This window comes from Balaenoptera musculus, chromosome 15 (genome assembly GCF_009873245.2).
Source record: "Balaenoptera musculus isolate JJ_BM4_2016_0621 chromosome 15, mBalMus1.pri.v3, whole genome shotgun sequence".
Lineage (NCBI taxonomy): Eukaryota > Metazoa > Chordata > Mammalia > Artiodactyla > Balaenopteridae > Balaenoptera > Balaenoptera musculus.
This window is the reverse complement of record NC_045799.1, coordinates 71,125,897-71,149,525: the sequence shown is the minus strand read 5'-3', so window position 1 is coordinate 71,149,525 and position 23,629 is coordinate 71,125,897. Positions and strand designations below refer to the sequence as shown.

Sequence of the window (23,629 nt, the reverse complement as noted above, 5' to 3'; positions counted from 1 at the left end):
TCTATTGAGTGTTTGACTATATCTCTTTATGTGAGTTTTTTAAGTGGTTGCTCTGTATATTAAAATACATATATATTTCATTTTTCAAGTTAACATACTACCACTTCAGGCGTGATATAGGAACCTCACCACCATATAGATCTTGTTGCCCTCCCTTCTTTGTGTTGAGGTGGCCATATGTTTTACGTCTGTGCGCTGAAAACCCCATCAGACAGTGTTCTGTGTTTGCTTTCATCCAACATTCGTATTTTAAAGATCTTAAGAGAAACAATAGAGAAACAGTCTGTTGTGTTTACCAAGAGATTTGTCAGTTCTCTTGCTTTCCCTTCATTCTTGGAGGTCCAGGTTTCTTTTTCATTACCCTTTACCTTCTAGTTTAATCAGCTCGGGCTGCCATAACAAAATACCACTGGCTGGGTGGCTTAAACGACAGAAATTAATTTTCTCACACTTCTGGAGACTGGAAGGCATGGATCAGGGCGCTGGCAGATTCGGTTTCTGGTGAGGGCTCTCCCTGGCTTGCAGACGCTGCCTTCCCTCTGTGACCGCACATGGCCTCTCTTCTGTGTATGAACGGGGAGTGGGGAGAGTGAGCACGCTCGTACTTCCTCATGTCTCCTCCTCTTCACATAAGTGGATTAAGGCCCGCCCCACCCTTATGATCTCACTTAACTTTTATTAACTTTTATAGGCCTTGTCTCCAATACAGTCACACTGAGAGTTAGGGCTTCAACGTATGAATTTATTTATATATTTATTTATTTATTTATTTATTTATTTATGGCAGCATTGGGTCTTCGTTGCTGCACGCAGGCTTTCTCTAGTTGCGGCAAGCGGGGGCTACTCTTCATTGCAGTGCGTGGGCTTCTCATTGCGGTGGCTTCTCTTGTTGCGGAGCACGGGCTCTAGGTGCGCAAGCTTCAGTAGTTGCAGCACACGGGCTCAGTAGTTGTGGTGCATGGACTTTTAGTTGCTCCACGGCATGTGGGATCTCTCTGGACCAGCAACTGAACCCATGTCCTCTGCATGGGCAGGTGGATTCTTAACCGCTGTGCCACCAAGGAAGTCCCTCAACATATGAATTTTGAGTGGACACAGTTCAGTCCAAAACACCTTCCAGCTGAAAGAACCTCGTGGAGGATGGTTATAACAGCTGCCTTAAAAATATTCGATAATTCAACATGTGTCATCTGTGACAATCTGTTGATTTTCTTTCCCTTGGCAAATGTTCAGTGTCTCCTTTTTTTTGGTATGTCAATTAATATTTTGTTGTTTGTTTGTTTGTTTTTGTGATTTTTAGGCCGCACCGTGCGGCATGCAGGATCTTAGTTCCCCGACCAGGGGTTGAATCCGTGCCCCCTGCATTGGGAGCGTGGAGTCTTGACCACTGGACTGCCAGGGAAGTCCCTGTCAATTAATATTTGGATCCCTTTACCTGTTGTTCTACCAGCCTTAGGCATGGCTTCCATCTCCACAGTCACGTTATGGTCAAAGATGGATGCTGAATCTATAGACATCACACCTATGATTCAGGCAGCAGGAATAAGAGGGAGAGGTTAGACAAAAGAAGCTTTCCCAGAGGTTCCACCAAATGACTTCTTTCCATATGTCCTTGACCACTGAGACAACACAGATGATAACTGTGGGAAGCAGCTCCACCCCTAGGGCTAGCGGTACAAAGGAAAGAGGTGTTGGGGTCATTAAAATGTCAAATATCAGAGGGACGGCCCCCATGCAGCTAGAGCTCAGATCTCTGAGGAGAGGGTATCACCCAACTGCCACAGGAGCTCAGAGGAGAGGCCCCAGGGAGCTGGGACTTAATCCTTTGAGAAGATGTAACCTGGCTGCTGCCAGCACCTCTGAGAGTTCGTGATGGGGCTGGTTTGGGGAATGTGGAAGCTGGAACCAATTATTACTGCCGGGTGACCATTGTTGGGGTGACACTGGCCAGGACAGCAAGCCCACAGGAAGAATGGGGTCCCTTTGCCCCTCCTTCTGCCTTCCGGTTTTCCTCCAGTGCCCCTGTTGACAGAGCCTAACAGGCAGAGGAGGAATGTGCTTTGTGTAGTCTGAGTCCCAGCATCACACAATGTGGAGAGTGGACTGGCACTGAGAGCTGCATAACCAGCGTGGCTGGTTTGCCTTGTGAGTAGGACGAGCTCTGAACTTCCCGTAGAAACATTTCAGGACAGGCAAGCGTTCCGGCTACTTGATTTGTTCTTGAAAATTAGTGGTTTGTTGGCCCTTGTGGTAGCAACTGTCACATAGAACTATGGTGTCTTCTGAGTTCTTATCACATGTGGGAAATATCCAAGCCTAGGGCTCCACATGTTTCTTTGAGAAATTATTCTTAGACATAGATCAAAGGGTCAGAGTTCCCCTAGGCTTTTTCCATCTCTCCTTTTAGGTTTTAAGTGTTCTTACAAATTGACTAGAATTGAGGTTTTTCTGGAGTGGGTGGAGCAGGCTCCAAGCCTGTTGGTGGTTTATGTGTAGAGAGAAGAACATGACATGTTGAGTTAGGGAGCTCTGGGTTCAAACCAGCTAGCTTTGTGACCTTGGGCAGTTTATTTAGCTTCTGTTAACTGTAGTTTCCTCATCAGAAAAGTACCGATAATACCACCTACCTGTCACAGTTGTTAAAAGGACTGAATCATTGAATTAATAGATATTTATATATAGTACTTACAATTCTCAGGGCAACCACTGAGGAAAAAACTTTAAAAATATATGGTAAAAGAAATGGCAAGGGAATTAAAATAGCACACTAGGAAATATCTATTTAACACAAAAGGAGGCAGTACTGGAGGAATTGAGGAAGAAAAGATATAACATAGAGAAAACAAATGGCAGAAGTAAGTCCTTCCTTATCGGTAATTACATTAAATGTAAAGGATTAACTTTTCCAGTTAAAAAGCAAAGATTGGCAAAATGGATTAAAAAACATGATCCAACTACATGTTGTTCAAGACACTTGAATTTTAGACACGAATAGGTTTAAAGTAAAAAGATAGAAAAAGATATTCCATGCAAACAATAACCAAAAGAGAGCAAGGGTAGCTATACTAATATCAGACAAAATAGACTTTAAGACAAAAATTGCTACCTGAGGCAGAGAAGGACATTATATAATGATAAAAGGTTCATTCCATCAAGAAGGTTCAATCCAGTATGTTCTGTGCCTGGAACATAGTTAAATAAATAAACAAACACCCCTGCTACTGTTCCACTCTCACATAGCACTTGCAAAACCATAAACTAAGTTTAGTTTAGATGCTTCTTGTGTATGGTGATCCAACACAGACACCATTCCCTTCACAGTACAGGAGGCCTTTTTGAAATCCTAGGCTAAAAGCCTGCTTTCATCTGATGTTGAATTTCTCCCTGCCACATAGGTACGAAGACGCCCTAGTCCTCTTGCTCACGGAGGTGTTGAATCGAATCCAGTTCAGATACAACCAGGCCCAGTTGGAGGAGTTGGATGATGAGACACTGGATGACGATGTAAGCAGCACATCCTAATTGACCTTAATCATTGTCATGCTGTGGTATGAATCGAAATGGAGCCTTGGAATCCGTGGCCCTTTGCTCTGGAGATTATTTTTAAGCCAGAGTGGTCTTACGGTTTGAGTTATGCATTTGAAATTGTATCCGACTGGTCTCTTTGGGTTCATTAACTGTAAAAAAAAGTTTTACAGGCATTTACCTGTATGGACTAGAGAGGTAAGTAGAGAAACCATATGTACAGTGAAAAGTGGTTTAGTAAGGACTCTGCATCTACCTCCTGTTTTCCCTGCCTTGCACCCACACTCTGGGCAACAAATAAAAGCTAGCTGGATGCTGGTGGAAATAGTTAAAGAGATACTTAAATGATAAGGCTAGAATGAAAGGATGTCTCTTTTGACTATATATATTTTGTAAACTGATATCTCTTAAAATCGATCTTGAATTTATTGATGCTGGTGTGCCCAACGTTTGTAAGGAAAATGTCTGTAAGGACACAACTCCAGTGTTCCTTTTTCTTAAGCACCGTGCATTTAAAAAATTTCAGGTCACTGGTATGACTCTCAAAATAACAGCCACTGTGGTGTGGTCAAGACCTTGAGGGAAGCCATATTTGGGTTCAAAATAGCCTTGTACTTGGAATCAGATGGCCTGGATTTGAATCTCTGCAACCCTGGGTAGGAAGGAGGTAGAGGTCTGGTCACTGAAATTCTCTGAGCTTTAATTTCCTCATCTCCCAAAAGGTGAAGGATATATCTGAACTGACCTGTGTTGACAGTTACATGTGAGGGTAGCACACGTGGATGTACTGACGACTTGCCTGGTGGGTAGCAGAGGCTTGGTAAATTTTAGCTTCACTTCCCGTTACCTGTTTGATATAGGCCAGTGCATCTCACATTTTAGCCTGGATAAGAATCACTGGGACAGCTTGTTAAATAGACTTTGATTCAGGAGGTCTGGGGTGGGGGCACAGAGTTTGCATTTCTGACAAACCACCAGGAGATGCTGATGCTGCCTGTCTGAGGACCGTACTTTGCCTGGCACTGGTGTGCTTGGTTATACTTACACGTGCTTAGTAACGGGCTGTCTCAGAAAGTAATGAACCAATTCCTATAGCTGGGATGACATAAAGGGGACTTGAGCATTTCACAGGTGACTTTTTAAAAATATCTTATTCCTATGACAGTAGGGAGAAAAGTAGGTCATTCTATGTGGATCATTTGCTTTTTGAGGAAATAGCTTCCTGTGAAATTAACTCATTGGATTAAAAAAATTTTTTTAGCTTAGCCTTTTTAAAGTACCAAATAACCTGGTTCCATCATTTGCTGTTTCTTCACATATTTATGTCTGAGAGTGGACTTGAGGTTGAGGACAGGTTGGCAGGGAAGATGACGAGACTCTGCCTGTCTGGGAGAGCTGATCCTTCTGTGTTTGCCCCGCAGCAGCAGACAGAGTGGCAGCGGTACTTACGCCAGAGCTTGGAGGTAGTGGCCAAAGTGATGGAGCTCCTTCCCACACACGCCTTCTCAACACTGGTAACTCACCACTTGGAGGGGAACGAGGAGCCTAATTATTTCCCTGCATATAGCACGAGTAGTAAGGCTTTTTTGCTCACCAGTATTATAAAATGTATATATTTTAAACAGAATAATAATTACCATAACCGACCCTCAAATTTAAAAATGTTAACATTTCCCCCAGATATTTTAAAATCAACTTTTGGAAACTCTGTTTTTGTTTCCTAAACTCTTGGGTGTAATATGAATTTTACTAATGCTTTCATCAGTAGCTCAGAAGTGGCTAAGCCAAGTGGAAGATTTATTTATAAAAATTACATCGTTGAAAAGTTAGCCTTTGTAAAGCTCACTCTTGACAAATTATTTGCTGGGTACTCTCTGCCTGTGTTTATGTGCTAGAATCCTTAAGTCATAAGGACTGATTTCATTTACTAAGTGGTGTTTGTTATTTGAGGAGATTTCATTAAGTCCATCTCTCCTCTAGAGGCAAGATAATTTATTGGGGTCAGTTTTGCATTGCACAGCCCAGCTATATCTTGTATTCTCTTATGGAGAGTGCCATTTTATTTTGCCATCTGCCTTTCTTTGGGACCTGTCGTATTAACGTCTTAATTTTATCTTAATGGTGAGTTAGCAGCTTTAGAAAGAGAAGGTAGAGCTCTGGTTATGAAGGTCCTGTCTGCTAAATGAGTAAGGCAAACTGACTCCAAATAAGTTGGCTGTCTTTTCACTCTGCCATACACTTTAATAAGGCAAATCTGCTGTTTCTTTCAAAGGCAGGGTTTTCCTTGGACTTGAAGGGAGGTGGGCCCTGTCTCAGAGCTCTAGAAGGTGTAGATCATTTGGAGGCTTGATGTCCTCTTTTAAGAACATAATAGTCATAATAATCATACCCAGCATCCAGTGCTTTGTTTAGAAAAAGTATCAAACTGGTGTGTTACTTTCTTTCTTATTCCAAATATTAACTGGTGGTTTCAATTGTAGAAATTGTCTGGGGTGGGAGGTGCTGAAGGGTGCCACCTCTTCTTGGCTGCATATAAAGCTTCCCAGAGAAAAGTTTTTTATCCTGTTCCTCCCCACCATAGGTACTTCTTTCATTGTTGAAATGCTGTTACAATTCGCATTTATGGTGTTTTTTTTTTGTTTTTAAATCTTTGTTTCTTTGTTTTCAGTTTCCAGTTCTTCAGGACAATTTAGAAGTTTATCTGGGATTACAGCAGTTTATAGTTACTTCAGCGTCAGGTAAGCTGGCTTTTATTTTCTAATTTAATGTTCAGAAAAAATTGGACTGATATTTAATTACTGCCTTCTGTGTTGTCAGAACATGCTTTCTCCACTGCCCCCTCCCTACTGCTCCCTCTCTCTCCATTTCTAAACAGGGAAAATTTAAAAAAAAACACAAAAAATCATGATTAAAAAGGAGCTTTGGGGGAGGTAAGAGATGAGGCTGTGACCGCATATTCCAAAGAGGCATCTCAGTGAGAGAAAGGAAGCTGGTTTGGAGCAAAGAGGTAGGACCTTTGAAAAACCCTAGTGATTAGAATATTTCTCTGTGTCCTTTAAGCCAGCTAGTACACTAGCAAAAAATGGCCTTGGACTTTCCTGCGACGGGTTCGTTCTTCTCTGGCTTTTAGAATCAGGAGGACATGGGAGCAGCTCTGCAGCAGGTGGGCTGGTAGAGCTCACCCTGGGGCGTTGTTAGCGCTCCTGTGTCAGCAGCCCTGACTGTAGCCGGCTGGAAAGATTTTGGCCTGCTGTTGGCAGGTTTCACCAGCTTGGGGTTTAGGGTTAGCATTTTTTGGTTATTTTGTTAATAATAATGATAAAATAATAGCTTCTATTTGTAGAACACACATTGCATGCCAGGCACCATGTTATTTGCTTTTGTTATTTAATTCTCTCAACTGGCCTGTGAGGTGTAAGTACTAATAATAGTTCTCCGGTTTTACAGAAGAGGAAATTAATGTTCAGAGATGTTAGTTTACCCAAGGTCATGTGGCTTGTTGGTGCTAGTACCAAGATGGTATAATAGGGAATGATAAAAAGGTGAATTAACCAAAATTTGACATTCATTCTGCCAGCTGAAAACACACACACACACACACACACACACACACACACACACACACACACACACACACACACACACACGTCATTTCACACTGCTCTTCCTCACAGTTTTCCTTACAGGAGTTCTGCCTGGCCCTGGCCGGGCTCCCCTCTCTTGTGTAACTCTTGTTTCATCCTGGCACAGAGCTGTCCAGGGTGTAACCCATTGCCTGGATGAGCTTGTTATTTGTGGCAGAGCCTCCCCGAGAGGCTCTTTCTGAGGCTGCCCTTCTTGGTGGCCTGTGACGGCTTGTTTCCATGACTATATTAGCTTCTAAATAATCCACTGGGCCCCAGGAGGTTGATGGGACTTGGCATGCCCCAGCTTTAGGCCCTGATTGTGTAGATAGGGTAAGAACAGCTTATGCAGAACTTTAAAAAGACCACTTTTCAAAGCAAATGCGCCTGTAAAATGCTGTCAGCATTAATGGACATTTGACTGTGTACAAATGCTACAGATGTTTCCAGAATCCATTCTTGGGAAAAATCGTACTGTGGTGATCTCTCCCTCAGGGCCACTATTCAAATTAGAATATACTCAGGACCCTAAAGACATTCTTGATCTTAAAAAAAAAAAAGTTGAGCGTGTATTCCTTTCCCCCAAAATTGACCCCTAAAGTCAGTGTTAGTAGCTGACTTTTTTTACATTACATTGAGTCGGTCTTCAGGTGAAAATCTGCAGTGATTCCTAAGTCCTTTTTCTGAGACATAATTGATAACTTAGAGCTTCTTATCTGAGAAGGATAATCTGAATGATTTTTCTCTAAATGAAATATCATATGCCTGCTCTCATTGCCGCCCATTTACTGGCAATTTCACAGTGCTCTTGGCTCTTCCAGGTCATTTCTAAACCTCATCCCTAGCACTGATCATTGGTGCATATTCTCCAGTGGCAGAACCTCTCAGGCCAGAGAAATCCTTATTTCCTGTTTTAAAATGAGCTCTCTTATCCATGACAAAGCAAAAGCCAAGTTTCCAATACAAAGGCTATTAAAAAATGGAAACTCTGAGTACATTTTGTTCCTTGGTTCCCATGGTCATTTACCCCTCATATAACCTCCATGCTATATTAGTCAGCTTTACTGCCTCTTACCAGAAACTACGTTCTCTTTCCCCTGATGGGTTATGGCCCGTTCCTTTCATTTGCATTGACCTTCTCCTGGCCTGAATTCCAGAGCCTGTGAGATGGGAGTCTTACTCTTTCCTCTGCTTCTGCTGATCCTTCTGCTTCCACTTCCTCAGTAAAGTCCGAGGCAAAACATGCTGTCCCTGTGCTAGGTACGTCAGTCGCTGTGCCTCCCTTACCCCTGGGAGTCATCCTTTGCCCTCGCTGTTTGTCTGTCCCTTTTGTGGTTTGAGAAATCCTCAAAGCCCTGTTGTGCCCCTAGTGCTGCATTTGTGTCCTTATGTGGCCCTCAGGTATCCATTTTGTAGGTGATTGGCTTCTGCCACTCCTTACTGAGATCTTCCCTTATTGGGGCAATATTTCTGCTCTAAGCAGCCCTGTTAATTTTTCTGTTTAGCTGTGCAAACTTGCCTGCCTAAGAGATTGCTCCATCTACAATATATAGATTTTTGGACTTAAATTCTTTGTTCTGCTTAGGTTCGTTTATGACTTGTTTGTTCTCTCAGAGTGGAATACCTTAAATGCTAATTTTTATACCTTTATCTCCCAGCCTCCCCCACCTCAAAAAAAAAAAAAAAAAAAAAGAAAGACCGAATTATATTTAACATTAAGATGTTTCTTTCCAGGGCAGTGATTTGCCAGTGAGCTGTTCTTTGGATGTGGCTTAGGGTACATCTAGGCAGCTGCAGGGTGACTTGCTTTCTGTAAGATAGGACTTCAGTGTGGCCGTGATATTTTCTGTCTCTGAAACCTGTACGTAGCAGTGTTCTCCCCTGCAGGCTCCACTTTGCGGATGTTCTGTGCTGTTGACTGGAGGAGGGAGGGAACTAAGCCTTAGCCAAATAGGAGAAAATGTGGGTTGATCTGAACAGCTTTTCACAGTGGGAACTCTAGCCTGCCCCCTCAGGTTGAGGTGTGGTACCTTGCATGATTTTTTGGTGGTGGTGGTAGTATGTGGTTTCCAGGCTGGGGGGCAGGGGCTGGAGGCTGATTTAGGGTACTTACTGCCTGTATGTCTGTCTGCCTTGCAGACGGAGCAGGGAAGAGCCAACTGCCATTTTGATTAATATGAACCTTGGATGGCACATATGTATTAAGTTGAATTATATGGAATTGCAGTTTTCTTAGGTCAGAAACAGTCAAATATCAGCAATTTCATATGGTTCAAACTAATAGTTTAAGACACACATAGCAGTTGCGAGCTGTTTTTCATTCTAGGTACTGCTTTTTGTCAGACAAATTAGGGTCGGTTTAGAAGGGAGTGGTCAGGATGGCAAGGATTCTCGAGGGAGGGTGACACAGAAAATGGAAGGGGCCCTGGGGTGTATTTCAGCCAAGAGGAGACTGGCAAGAGTGTGACCCCTCTCTGCATATCTCCCCAAGACTGTCATGTGTCAGCAGGCTTAGGCTTGTTTTTCTCCCCTCAAAGGCCGGGACCAGGGGTAATAAGGAGCAATTATAGGGAGGCCCCTGTGTTTTTGACGAAGCTGTCCAAAGATGGAAGACTCCCTCAAGAGGCACTGGGCTCTCTAGTATTCAGTTGAGGTGTCCAAGAAGAGGCTGGAGGGGCAAGGCTGGGGGAAGGCCATGCTTCAGATGTGTGCGTGGATGCAGGGGCCAGAGGGGAAGAGGGGCAGGCCTGGTCACTATGACTTTTTTTTTTTTTTTTACATCTTTATTGGAGTATAATTGCTTTACAATGGTGTGTTAGTTTCTGCTTTATAACAAAGTGAATCAGTTATACATATACATATGTTTCCATATCTCTTCCCTCTTGCATCTCCCTCCCTCCCACCCTCCCTATCCCACCCCTCTAGGTGGTCACAAAGCACAGAGCTGATCTCCCTGTGCTATGCGGTTGCTTCCCACTAGCTATCTATTTTACGTTTTGTAGTGTATATATGTCCATGCCACTCTCTCACTTTGTCACATTTTACCCTTCCCCCTCCCCATATCCTCAAGTCCATTCTCTAGTAGGTCTGTGTCTTTATTCCTGTCTTGCCCCTAGGTTCTTCATGACCTTTTTTTTTGTTTTCCTTAGATTCCATATATATGTGTTAGCACTGTATTTGTTTTTCTCTTTCTGACTTACTTCACTCTGTATGACAGACTCTAACTCCATCCACCTCACTACAAATAACTCAATTTCGTTTCTTTTTATGGCTGAGTAATATTCCATTGTATATATGTGCCACATCTTCTTTATCCATTCATCCAATGATGGACACTTAGGTTGCTTCCATGTCCTGGCTATTGTAAATAGAGCTGCAATGAACATTGTGGTACATGACTCTTTTTGAATTCTGGTTTTCTCAGGGTATATGCCCAGTAGTGGGATTGCTGGGTCGTATGGTAGTTCTATTTTTAGTTTTTTAAGGAACCTCCATACTGTTCTCCATAGTGGCTGTATCAATATACATTCCCACCAACAGTGCAAGAGTGTTCCCTTTTCTCCACACCCTCTCCAGCATTTATTGTTTCTAGATTTTTTTTTTTAACATCTTTATTGGAGTATAATTGCTTTACAATGGTGTGTTAGTTTCTGCTTTATAACAGAGTGAATCAGTTATACATATACATATGTTTCCATATCTCTTCCCTCTTGCGTCTCCCTCCCTCCCACCCTCCCTATCCCACCCCTCTAGGTGGTCACAAAGCACCGAGCTGATCTCCCTGTGCTATGCGGCTGCTTCCCACTAGCTATCTGTTTTACATTTGGTGGTGTATATATGTCCATGCCACTCTGTCACCCTGTCACATCTTACCCTTCCCCCTCCCCATATCCTCAAGTCCATTCTCTAGTATGTCTGTGTCTGTATTCCCGTCTTGCCACTAGGTTCTTCGTGACCTTTTTTTTTTTTTCCTTAGATTCCATATGTATGTGTTAGCATACTGTATTTGTTTTTCTCTTTCTGACTTACTTCACTCTGTATGACAGACTCTAACTCCATCCACCTCACTACAAATACCTCCATTTCGTTTCTTTTTATGGCTGAGTAATATTCCATTGTATATATGTGCCACATCTTCTTTATCCATTCATGTGATGATGGACACTTAGGTTGCTTCCATGTCCTGGCTATTGTAAATAGAGCTGCAATGAACATTTTGGTACATGACTCTTTGAATTCTGGTTTTCTCAGGGTATATGCCCAGTAGTGGGATTGCTGGGTTGTATGGTAGTTCTATTTTTAGTTTTTTAAGGAAACTCCATACTGTTCTCCATAGTGGCTGTATCAATTTACATTCCCACCAACAGTGCAAGAGTGTTCCCTTTTCTCCACACCCTCTCCAGCATTTATTGTTTCTAGATTTTTTGATGATGGCCATTCTGACCGGTGTGAGATGATATCTCATTGTAGTTTTGATTTGCATTTCTCTAATGATTAATGATGTTAAGCATTCTTTCATGTGTTTATTGGCAATCTGTATATCTTCTTTGGAGAAATGTCTACTTAGGTCTTCTGCCCATTTTTGGATTGGGTTGTTTGTTTTTTTGTTATTGAGCTGCATGAGCTGCTTGTAAATCTTGGAGATTAATCCTTTGTCAGTTGCTGCATTTGCAAATATTTTCTCCCATTCTGAGGGTTGTCTTTTGGTCTTGTTTATGGTTTCCTTTGCTGTGCAGAAGCTTTTAAGTTTCATTAGGTCCCATTTGTTTATTTGTGTTTTTATTTCCATTTCTCTAGGAGCTGGGTCAAAAAGGATCTTGCTGTGATTTATGTCATAGAGTGTTCTGCCTATGTTTTCCTCTAAGAGTTTGATAGTGTCTGGCCTTACATTTAGGTCTTTAATCCATTTTGAGTTTATTTTTTGTGTATGGTGTCAGGGAGTGTTCTAATTTCATACTTTTACATGCACCTATCCAGTTTTCCCAGCACCACTTATTGAAGAGGCTGTCTTTTCTCCACTGTATATGCTTGCCTCCTTTATCAAAGATAAGGTGACCATATGTGCGTGGGTTTATCTCTGGGCTTTCTATCCTGTTCCATTGATCTATGTTTCTGTTTTTGTGCCAGTACCATACTGTCTTGATTACTGTAGCTTTGTAGTATAGTCTGAAGTCAGGGAGCCTGATTCCTCCAGCTCCATTTTTCGTTCTCAGGATTGCTTTGGCTATTCGGGGTCTTTTGTGTTTCCATACAAATTGTGAAATTTTTTCTTCTAGTTCTGTGAAAAATGCCAGTGGTAGTTTGATAGGGATTGCATTGAATCTGTAGATTGCTTTGGGTAGTAGAGTCATTTTCACAATGTTGATTCTTCCAATCCAAGAACATGGTATATCTCTCCATCTATTTGTATCATCTTTAATTTCTTTCATCAGTGTCTTATAATTTTCTGCATACAGGTCTTTTGTCTCCTTAGGTAGGTTTATTCCTAGATATTTTATTCTTTTTGTTGCATTGGTAAATGGGAGTGTTTTCTTAATTTCACTTTCAGATTTTTCATCATTAGTGTATAAGAATGCAAGAGATTTCTGTGCATTAATTTTGTATCCTGCTACTTTACCAAATTCATTGATTAACTCTAGTAGTTTTCTGGTAGCATCTTTAGTATTCTCTATGTATAGTATCATGTCATCTGCAAACAGTGACAGCTTTACTTCTTTTCTGATTTGGATTCCTTTTATTTCTTTTTCTTCTCTGATTGCTGTGGCTAAAACCTCCAAAACTATGTTGAATAATAATGGTCCCCATGACTTTTAAGCTGTCTTACGACCATCTACTAGGGAAACATGATTTAGGGTGGTGTTTTGGTTTGGTTTTTAAAAGAGAAACACAGAATGTTTTCCTTCATGCTTAAAATATTTAAGAACCTAGTTCTTAGATTGTACCTAAGGGTACCTAGTTCTTGGTATTTAGTACAGTGAATAAGTTGAAACCAACTCGTCAGGGTAGAGCTCTGTGGGAGATGGGGTGGAAGATGAGGATGGGTGCGTGCAGGGAGAGTGAGGGGCTACTGATGCGGATTCGAAACCTGTCCACGTTGCTCTCTGAAAGAAGAGCTGGCCTCATCTCTTTTGAAGCCTGTACCACCACCACATCCAGTTCCAGGGTATGTTTTTCTTAAGGGTTTATTTCCCACAGAGCCCTAAGGCTTGGTTGGTGTGCATACAGGTGGAACAACAGGTTTTCATTTACTCTGGGCTTCGGTTCCATAGCAGTAACCCTGAACATCCTTGACATTCAGAAGGCGTGTATCTGTGGCACTTTTGTTAACTGGGAGAGGAGAGGAGAGAGGCATTTTTCGCTCTCATGTGACCAAGCACGACCAGAACCACTTCTTGGTTCTGTGTGTTCTGTGGGCTCCTCTGGCTGGCGGTGTGGGACGCTCACCCTCCTGCTCTGACTAGGGGAGCTGGCCCACCCTCCTCCGATGCCCACCCAGCGGCCTTGGCAGGGCTGCCTGAGGCTGAGAAGCCCACTGGGTGTTTCTGCACCGAGGCTCTGCTCTCCACGGGGAGTGTTGCAAGCGGACAGGTGATCCGGCAGGTCAGGGCCGGCTTTGTCACTGGCTCTCTGCTTGAGTTGCCCCTTCCTTTTGTTCTTCTGCTCCTTGGGGTGTGACCCACTGTAACAAGCCCTGATCACAGTGTCCCCTTTTCCAGGCTCCTGTCCTTCCTTCGGGGCTGTCACAGGCTCTCTTCCAGCCTCAGCACTTGGAAGTCAGTGTAGGAGCTGAGGCATCGAACTTGCTGCTTCACCCCCAGTCTTCTAGGTGTCATCCTTCCTTTTTCTTCTCCACCGGTGTCGCTTATCCATATTCACGTTTACATAGTAAAGTGAATGCTCCCAAGGGCAGTATGAGAAAATTCAGGCCCCCAGGACTCTCTCTGCTGCTCTAGTTAGCTCTCTGTTCTGTGTATCGAATTCAGTTGTACATCTGTGGTCACTCATTCTGTACCAGGTGCCGTGCTGGCTGCTGGGCAGAGCCCCTCACCACGAAGGAGTTCACAGTCAGTGAGGAGACAGACTTATAAATCAGTAGTTTATCTCCTTATGTGCACGGAGTGCCCTGGGGGGATGTAGGAGGGGAAGTGAGTTCCCTCTGTTGGGGGAGTGGGGAGGGAAGGCTTTCCAGGAGAGGCGATACTTAGGTGAGCCTGCAGGCTATATGAGGGCCGTGAGGTGTGCGTGGCCAGAGAGTGACGTGGGGACTCCAGGCAGAGACCGCAGCTTGTGCAGAGGTGCAGAGACGAGGCACCAGGGGGTCATCAGTGGGTCCAGGTGATAGAGTGGGATCGGAGGAGGAGGTGAAGTCACAGAGACCTCAGCTGAGGCTGGGGAGGTTGGGATTTTCCCTTTTGGCCAGAGGGAGCCCCAGAAGGGTTTGGCACCTTGCCTGCTGGGAGCTTTGTGCTTAGATCTGGGTTCTAGGAAGATGCCGTGGAGTGCCATGGGGGGAGGTTCCTGCCTCCAGCAGAGTAAAATCCTGAAGTGGCAGTGGCAGGAGAAGGTTTGAAAAGTATTTAGGGAGTGGATGGATTGCAGGTGCCCTATGGCAGTGATCTTACTGTTACTGCCCCTCCCTCCCTCCTCCTGGATGCAGGAGGAGGACTTGGTCAGACGGAGAGCGCTTTCTCTGGCTTGGCAATAATTAATATATTTTGTAGACCTGTGTGGGGAGAGGGGTCCAAAGGGCAAGGAGGTGGCTGAATTGAGGATGTTGTTGCCCTTCATCTTTGTTTCCTCCTTGCTCAGCTTGAAGAAATGTTGAGGGAAAGTTTCAGGCCTTAGAAAATCACTAGCTCTTTGTTATTCATTATTAATTACAAACACTGAATAATGTTTTATAGTTTATAGGGTTTTTACACATTCTAATTCAGCCCTTACTATAGTGAATTAGATAGTAGTGCTTGTTTCCATTTTAAAGATGAAGAAACTGAGACTTAGAGGGCTCTCTGAGGCACAGAGCTTGCACGTGGCAGGGAACCTGTGTCTTCTGAATCCCAGGTCCTGTGCTTTTGGTCCATACGGTGCTACCTGCGAACCTGGGGTGGAGTGCTGAGTGCACCCTGTTCTTTGAACCTTGTCAGCCCATGGAGACTCCATTCTGCACCAGGGCCATTTGCAGAAAGCCCGCAGAGTCGCATAGGCTTAGCTTAGGAGTCTAGCTCTGCCCTGGAAATACGACCCATGTTAGGCAAGTTACTGGGCCCCCCTGGGTGTGTTTCCTTGTATGTAAAATTGGCGGTGTCATTCCTCACAGGATCAAGAGGAATCCAGTCATGGATCAGATGGGTCCATGTGAGCACGGCCCGGGCTGTCTGTTGTCTCTGTTTCTCCCTCTGGCCTTGGGGTGCATGTGGGTCTGGCTGTAGGTGGAGCCTGCCCAGTTTCCCTGCTTGGTACTGGGAAGCAGCCTGTGGGCTGCTATGTTTCAAAAATTGGTTTTGCTGAATGTAGCTTGCCTGGATGAGCAGTTATCTGTAGTGGTAATTAAAGCATGTTCTTCCTGTTGAAAAACCATCTGAAGTTTTATGTTCCAGGACACAGGTTGAACATCACAGCAGAGAACGACTGCCGGCGGCTGCACTGTTCCCTGCGAGACCTGAGCTCCCTCCTGCAGGCTGTGGGCCGCCTAGCCGAGTACTTCATCGGGGACGTGTTCGCCGTGCGCTTCAGCGACGCCCTCACGGTGGTGGAGAGGTGGGTGGGCAGTTACAGCATGGAGCTCAGCTTACCTGCTTGTGTGAGGAACAGCTGTTGCCAGGCAGCTGTGCTCTGGCGCCAGGAGAATTGAGGCTCTGCCACATACAGGGGAGTGTGGAGCAGTCACTGACCCTCTCTGAACTTCAGGTCCCTCATCTGTAAAATGGAGTGGACGTAGTATCCTGTAGGTGTATTGTGAGAATTACATGAGGTAAGGCACTGAGCACAGGGCCTAGTGTGTAGCAAACAGTAAATATAAGCTGTTATTTCGTAGAAGATCTCATATTTAAAGACAGGAATAACCTCAGAAGAAACCAGGTGAGGTCATAAAGAGACATGAAGAAAGCCGTATTAATAAAAGGACAAACAAGTAGGCAGTAGGCACTATCCGAGTAGGCAGCCAGATGCCAGAGGTGGGACCTTTTCTGGTCCTTTTAGAATGGGACTGGTTTTTCCAGTCCTCTTAGGGTCCTGAGGATTTGAAACTGGGCAGCTTCCAAGCCTGACCTGAGGGGTGGATCCCAGCCTTCCCACCACCAAGTTCCTTTTACTACTTCTTCCTCGAGGGTCCCCCACAGGGTTTACGGCTGCATTTGTTGGAGACCATTTCCTACTACCTAGTCTGCCCCCTCCCTTCTCATGAAGTCATACATTTAAAAAGTCATATGCTTAAAATAAAAGTGACAGGAGGTTTTCAGATCATTTCAAGGTAACCAGTGAGTTGATTCGATCAAAACTGGGTGGGTGTGGGTCCAGCCGAAAGTTGAGAGACACCTGGTGCTTTCATTTACTCAGTAGCTGTATCGTTGGTAACACATGAGGGGTAGCTGGGGCTCAAGCCTAATTACTTGCATGCCAGATTTTTTTTTAACTGTTACTCTTAGCTTAAAAGCAGCGATAACTAAAAATTTTAAGTAAATCTTGAAGAGCCAGATTAATATTAATAATAAAAGCAGCATACAGGAGTAGGAAATTTTCAAAAGTAATTTTGTACATTTTCTTTCATTCTGTACTTTGAGGGACAGGTATTGTAATTTTATCTGAGTAAATTCTGACCCAGAGAGGGTGAGTGCCTTACCTCAGGTCACACAGTTCATGAGTGGGAGCACAGGTACTTTAACCAGTTTCCTGAGTCCAAATACTGTGCTCTTTCCAAACCACAGAGCTTCTACTTCAAGTTCTTTTTCCTCTTTTTCCTGCACTAGGCCTGTTTCCGCTGATGGTTAGTAGGAATAGAACATGTCCTTCTGTCTGAAATCTATATTTAATTTAAACTTAAGCAATATATTATATCCATCAGTCATTTCAACTTCATAGTGAGATGACTGTTCAGAGATCCCGGATTGCTATTTTATAGGTCCTTATATATACATCTTTGTGCACTGCTTAGGTTTTCAGGCTCAGTCCGTAAAGATACTTTGCTGTTTTGTCTTCATTTAGAATAAAGTGTGAGAGAAGCCTCCTTGTTATGGCTATGTGATCTTAATAGCCACTGTGATTAGCAGTGTTTTCACTTATAGGTTACATAAAACAAACCTAATATTAAGATTGCTAAACATAGAAATATTAAAAGATGTTCATATTTAGTGTAGAACAACGTTAAAGAATGCTGTTGAATGAAGAAACAGAATGTAAAGTCGCATGCGGTATGATTTCACTTATATGAGGTACTTAGAGTAGTCAAAATCATAGCGACAGAAAGTAGAAGGCTGGTTGCCGGGGTGGCAGGGGTATGGAGAGTTATTATTTAATGGGTACTGAGGTGCAATTTTACAAGATGAAAGCGTGATGGAGATGGATGGTGGGAGTGGTAGCACGTTGTGAATATATTTAATACCACTGAACTGTACACTTATTGTATGAATGTGAAAAATGTGGGGCAGCTTAAAGAATTAAATACTGGCTGCGCATTGGCGTCTTACTTATTGATGGTGACTGATTTGATGCCTAGTTATTGCCACCACCACACCCCGCTTCCTAGGACTTCAGATTGAGAACCCTTGGCTCTTTTACCCTTATTTCCTTGACTGACTGGAAATACGTCTTTCTGACTGCTCCCCAACCCTGAATAACTTGTGGCTCAAGCTTGTGGTTTTTTAACAAAGTCCTGCTTTCTCCCCGCCATCAGAGAGGAGCATTTTTCAGAGTATGATCCACATGCATCAGAGTCCCCTGGCTGCTTTTCAAAGATGCACATTTCCAGACCCCCCTCAATGCTATAGTCAGTCTGTGGGGCAGCACCAGCGAGCTGCATTTGTAATTAGTTCCCCAGTTGATTCTTATGCTCAGTGAAGCTTGAAACTCTCCTCACTGTTGGATTGGGGGAGAGAAACATGCACTGTCTTCCCTGGCGTCCCCCTCAGACCTGCTCCCAGGTTTCCTTACAGAGTAAGCACAGAGAGAACCTAGCCAGGTCTCTAGTTTTTTTGGTTTGTTTGTTTATGTTTACTCAGAAAGGAATGTCTGTCTCTAATGAAAGATGCATTTCCCATTTCCCACTAGAGCTGGCTATTAGTTACTGTATTTAACGTTCGTTTGTACTGATATATAGTGAGCCCTTGGGCAACCAGTGGGCTCAGTAACTTGCTTCTCAAAGAATTGTGCTTGAAGTTAAAAATACCTTAATCTATTTTAGAAACTTTTGTGGCCTCCCAACCCCCAACCCCATTTCAACTCTTCAGAAAGTTAAAAAATTGTGTAGGAAATACCCATAGATTCTACAGTGAACATTTTGCTGTATTTTCTTTGTCATATACTTATCCGCCTGAAACATTCACATTTTTTCTAATTTTTTTTATTGTGGTAAAATACACATAGCATAAAAATTTCCATCCTAATCATTTTTATTGTATATATTGTTACATTACATTATGTTCTCTGTGTTGGATATTTATATTGTTTTCAATGTAAGTAATGCTTTAGTTGGTATCTTAGTATATAAATCTTTATGCACATCTCAGATTATGTCTTTGGGATAAAATTGAAGACCTGGTCTGGATTCTTTTTGATTGAAAAGAAGTCTGTCCTCGAGACCTTGGTACCTAGTCCATTTTGTCTATTTTAGTCCATAAGCTGAATGTTTTTTCTTGTATTCTTCTTTGCCAACAGGCTGGTCAAAGTCACTTTGTATGGATCTCAGATAAAATTGTACAACATTGAGACTGCCGTGCCATCAGTATTGAAGCCTGATCTCATTGATGTGTAAGTATAGTTAGATGTTCGTGTATTCTCAGAAAGACTTTGTTGTCTGGCCCCAAATGATTGTGCAGATAAAAAGGGACTGTAGTGGCTGCCATGAAAAGATGAAAATCTCCCACCTTGAAACCTAGAAAGAGAAAGATTGTTTGATGATATCTCGGGGCCGGGGTGGTTGGAGTGAATGGAATTCATCGGGCAGATGAGAGCTGGCAGCAGGAGGTATATGGAGTAGGCATTTCAGGAGGAAAGAACAGCACAAGCCAAGCCACAGAAGTGTTCCAGAGTCACACAGTTAGGGACGTGGTGAGCAGTTGGTGTGACGGGAGGCGGGGCTGGATAGGCATGTTAGGGCTAAGTGTTTCACCTTGAATGCCATGACTCTTACCCTGTAGACCAGTGACTGAAACTGCAAGGTACAGGAGAATTGCTTGGGAAACATATTCCCTCAGAGATTCTGATTGTAGCAGGATGGCATAAGCCTCGGGTATTTGCATATTAAACAAGAACCTCAAGTGATTTTGAAAGCGGGGCATCCAGGGACCACACTTTGAGAAACTTTACAGACAGTGAAAAGCCATTAGGAAAGTGACATATGGAAGGGATAGAGGAATGGGGACTGGAGATGGGGCCATATCCCAGAGATTACACTGCCCAGAAGGCTTGCTCTAGACTAGAGCAGGAGTTGGCAAGCTATGGCCTGTGCCAAATCCAGCCCACTGCCAGCTTATGTAAATAGTTTTATTGGAACACAGCCATGCCCATTCATTTACGTATTATCTGTGAGCTGCTTTGCACTACGGTGGCAGAGTTGAATAGTTCTGAACAAGAGTGGATAGCCTATAAAACCTGAAATATTTATACTCTGGTTTTTGCAGAAAAAGTCTCTGACCCCTGTTCTAGAGCATTCTTGAGCTTCAAATTAGATAAATAATAGAAAGAGAGTCTTATTTATATTTAAATATAAATAATATTTATATTTTCTTACTTTAAGGTACTTAGTACCTTCTCTTACCTAACTTATTTTGAAAAAGTTCAAATCTATAGAAAAGGGGAAAATAGAATGAACACCCATATACTATACTCTCAAGCTAGATTCATCAATGATAAATATTTTGCCACATTTGCTGTTTTTTGTTTTGTTTTTTTTAATAAATTTATTTTTATTTATTTATTTTTGGCTGCATTGGGTCTTCATTGCTGCATGCAGGCTTTCTCTAGTTGTGGCGAGCTACTCTTCGTTGCACTGCCAGGCTTCTCATTGCGGTGGCTTCTCTTGTTGCAGAGCACAATCTCTAGGTGCATCGGCTCAGTAGTTGTGGCTTGCGGGCTCTAGAGCACAGGCTCAGTAGCTGTGGCACACGGGCTTAGTTGCTCTGCGGCACGTGGGATATTCCCGGACCAGGGCTCGAACCCGTGTCCCCTGCATTGGCAGGCGGATTCTTAACCACTGCGCCATCATGTTTTTTTTTTCTTGTGCTTCTCTCTGTATACACAAGTGCACACACATACATTTTTTGTGTGTGAACTGTTTGAAAATAAATTGCAGACAACACATCACTTCACATGTATATCCTTCAGCATGTATCTCCTAGGAACATTCTCCTATGTAACCAAAATACCATTATCAACACTCAAAAACTTTCATAGATACAGTAATGTCATCTCCTATTTTTAAGTGTATATGTATATATATTCCGTATTCAAATTTCCCTAATTATCCCAAGAATGTCCTTTTTACGTATATATCTATAGACATACATGTTTTGGATCCGAATTCTAACTAATGAGTCACACATTATGTGTGTCTCCTGTAGCCTAGACCAGTTCCCCAAATTGCGTGTTTGGGAGGGGTGGGGTGGAGAGAGAGACTGACTTTCTGGAGATCCAGATCCTAATTTTTTTTTTTTTTTTTAAGAAAATCTTAATCTGGATTTGTCTAGTTGTTTTTCTCTGTATTCGATTGAGGTTAAACATTTTAGCAAGAATACTGCATAGGTGATGACATGTCCTTCTTGCGTCGTATCTAGAGGCACTTGAGGTCAGTTTGCCCTGGGATTGTTGATACTGAGTTTGATTTTAAATAGTGTCTGCCTATAACCTAGCTACATCCACTGAAAGCTCCTAGAAGCAGTGGCACTCCAGTAGCAATGCTACCTCTAGTACTCGGGCTCTTGGTTTCTAAAATACATTCTCCATCAAAAGGGACCAGAGTTCCTTGGAGAAATGCTCCAAGTCTGGGGCAGGTTGACCCTGGAGAATCTTGTTGAGTCAGTAAGGAAGGTTGGGAACATACGAAAAGGATATAGGGACTAGCTTGAAAGGGTTTTTCCTGGTCAGACTTGACAGTGTGATCATCAAGAAATAATGAGTTATAACATATTGAATATAAGGCATCCATATAATTTAAAAGAAAGAAAAAGATCAGGGAGGGAAAGCTGTTTTTTACAGAAGAGTACAGCTAATGAACAGAAAAAGAAAGATAGAAGTAGAAAAACCACTAGTTTGCAACCACCAGTGTAAGAATGATTTAGGCAGGGTTCCTCAATGGGTGTTCGTTGGGGAATGGTATATTTATTTAGAGTCTCAAAGTATCACCCCAAGATTGCTTACTAATTTTTTCAGAAAAGGGAGAAATAACCCATTTAGGTTTATTAGAAGGTCTGGTGTTTTGTAAGCTCTGAGACAACTGCCTCACTTTTAAAAAGATTGATTATTTATTATCTTTGATGAATTTTGAGCTTTTATGATGTATATTTTGTTGTGTGTATGGTGCAGTACAAAATTGGCAGAAACCAAACATAGTCTTTGCTACTTCAAGCCTCTAGCCAGATACCATGTATGGTATGATGGAAGCTTAAACTTGAGAGACTCATATCAAAGCTTATTTATAAAACTATAATTCCTGGTAGTTTTCTACATCCTGATTTGTAGCTATGGATATAAAATTCTTACTAGTTCCCAAGTCAACACATTATCACTTAAGTTCTTTGATTCTGTTTTTATTATTTACCATTATCTCGGCTGAGCTCACGTGTGTCACAGAAAGATTGAATGAGATCTGATAGACATTTACTAACTGCCTTCTGTGTTCCAGGCAATGGTGGCAATATTTAGACGATGGGTTTTAACTTTTAGTTACTGCGTGAGCAAGTAAATGGTTTCCACACTTTCACGCGTGTCCTAGAATAGTAAATGTGGTGGATGGAATTCTTCCCTCCTGTGGAAACAAGTTTAGTGATAATATATTTTGAGCATAACCTTTAAAATCGCGTCTTCTCTCCTTTCGCAGGCACGCTCAGTCCCTGGCTGCTCTGCAGGCTTACTCTCACTGGCTCGCACAGTACTGCAGCGAGGCTCATCGGCAGAATACGCAGCAGTTTGTTACGCTCATTTCCACCACCATGGATGCAGTCACACCCCTGATCAGCACCAAGGTCTTGAAACAGCAAAGGCTGCACCTTTTCTCTAACTCCACATCTGTCCTTCTGTTCATATACCCGTTTCTTATAACATTAAAATACCACAAAGCATTGGACCCAGTTCTTAACCGCTGTGATAGAACTATGTGTATTTCATGTTCCTTTTTAGTTGTAGTCCATACAAATTCAAATATAACTATTTTTTCAATTCTCTAAGTCCCACATGAATACATGCTCATTGTCAAAAAGTAAAATACTGTTCCAATATACAGACTAAAAAATTATGGTACTCTTTAATCCCTACCTTCAAAACATTTTCCTTTCCAAGGGAAGCACTGTCAACAGTTTGTTGTATATCCTTCAGACTTTTTCCTGTTTTCACATACTGCATAAGTAAAAGTTTGTAGATAGTTGGAGAGATATCTTCAGATATCTTCTTTTGCTTAACATTATGCCTCGGAGACCTTTACACATGTCGAGCAAGTTCAGTTTTTCAAATTGACCAACGCTATTCTGTAGTGGGGGCGTATAATGATTTTTCTGTTGATGGAAATTAGATCCTTGTGTGTACATCCTTGTAGGGTAGACTCCTGGAAGTGTAATTGCTGGGTCGAAGGTTATATCCATGTAAAATTTGATAGATTCTAAGTCGTCCTCCAAGAAGACCACCAATTTATATTTCTAAAGCATATACTTTTTTTCTTTTCTTTCTTTTTTTTGGGTGGGGGGCGGTAGTTTTAATCATACATGGCATCCTGTACCACTATTAACAGAACACGGTATTGTTTTCTGTAAATTTTTGTTATGTTTGTAATTGTAAATGAGTTATGATATCCTGTGAGGGGTTGTTTCAAAACTTACCTACCCATTGCTGGTATTTTACGTTGCCTCTGCTTGATAAAAAGTCACTCTGTAATGAATAACTCTGAAATGTGTGTACTCATGAATGTAGCTTTGTCCTTTTAGGTAATTTTCTTAGAACAAGTGGGATTATAGGGTTAAAAGTTAGGGATATTTTGTGATTCTAGGAAATTATGTAATTTTTTTCCCTAAATTATTCTACGTGCCACTGACTCTTTGGTGTGTTGTTTTCACCACAGTCTT

The 23,629-nt window shown here is 42.4% G+C and overlaps 1 protein-coding gene across 4 annotated transcripts in view; it reads left to right on the top strand.

Moving 5' to 3' along the window:
• XPO6 (exportin 6) overlaps positions 1-23,629 on the top strand; it is a 107,025-nt gene that overhangs the window by 72,268 nt on the left and 11,128 nt on the right. For 2 of the 4 annotated variants that reach the window (XM_036826089.1, XM_036826087.1), the window contains 6 exons: positions 3,396-3,504; positions 4,947-5,039; positions 6,194-6,263; positions 15,746-15,905; positions 19,017-19,109; positions 22,396-22,540. In XM_036826089.1, coding sequence (XP_036681984.1) covers positions 3,396-3,504; positions 4,947-5,039; positions 6,194-6,263; positions 15,746-15,905; positions 19,017-19,109; positions 22,396-22,540 — 670 coding nt within the window. The remainder of the gene's footprint in view (positions 1-3,395; positions 3,505-4,946; positions 5,040-6,193; positions 6,264-15,745; positions 15,906-19,016; positions 19,110-22,395; positions 22,541-23,629) is intronic. The other 2 variants (XM_036826088.1, XM_036826090.1) reach the window with 2 other exon arrangements.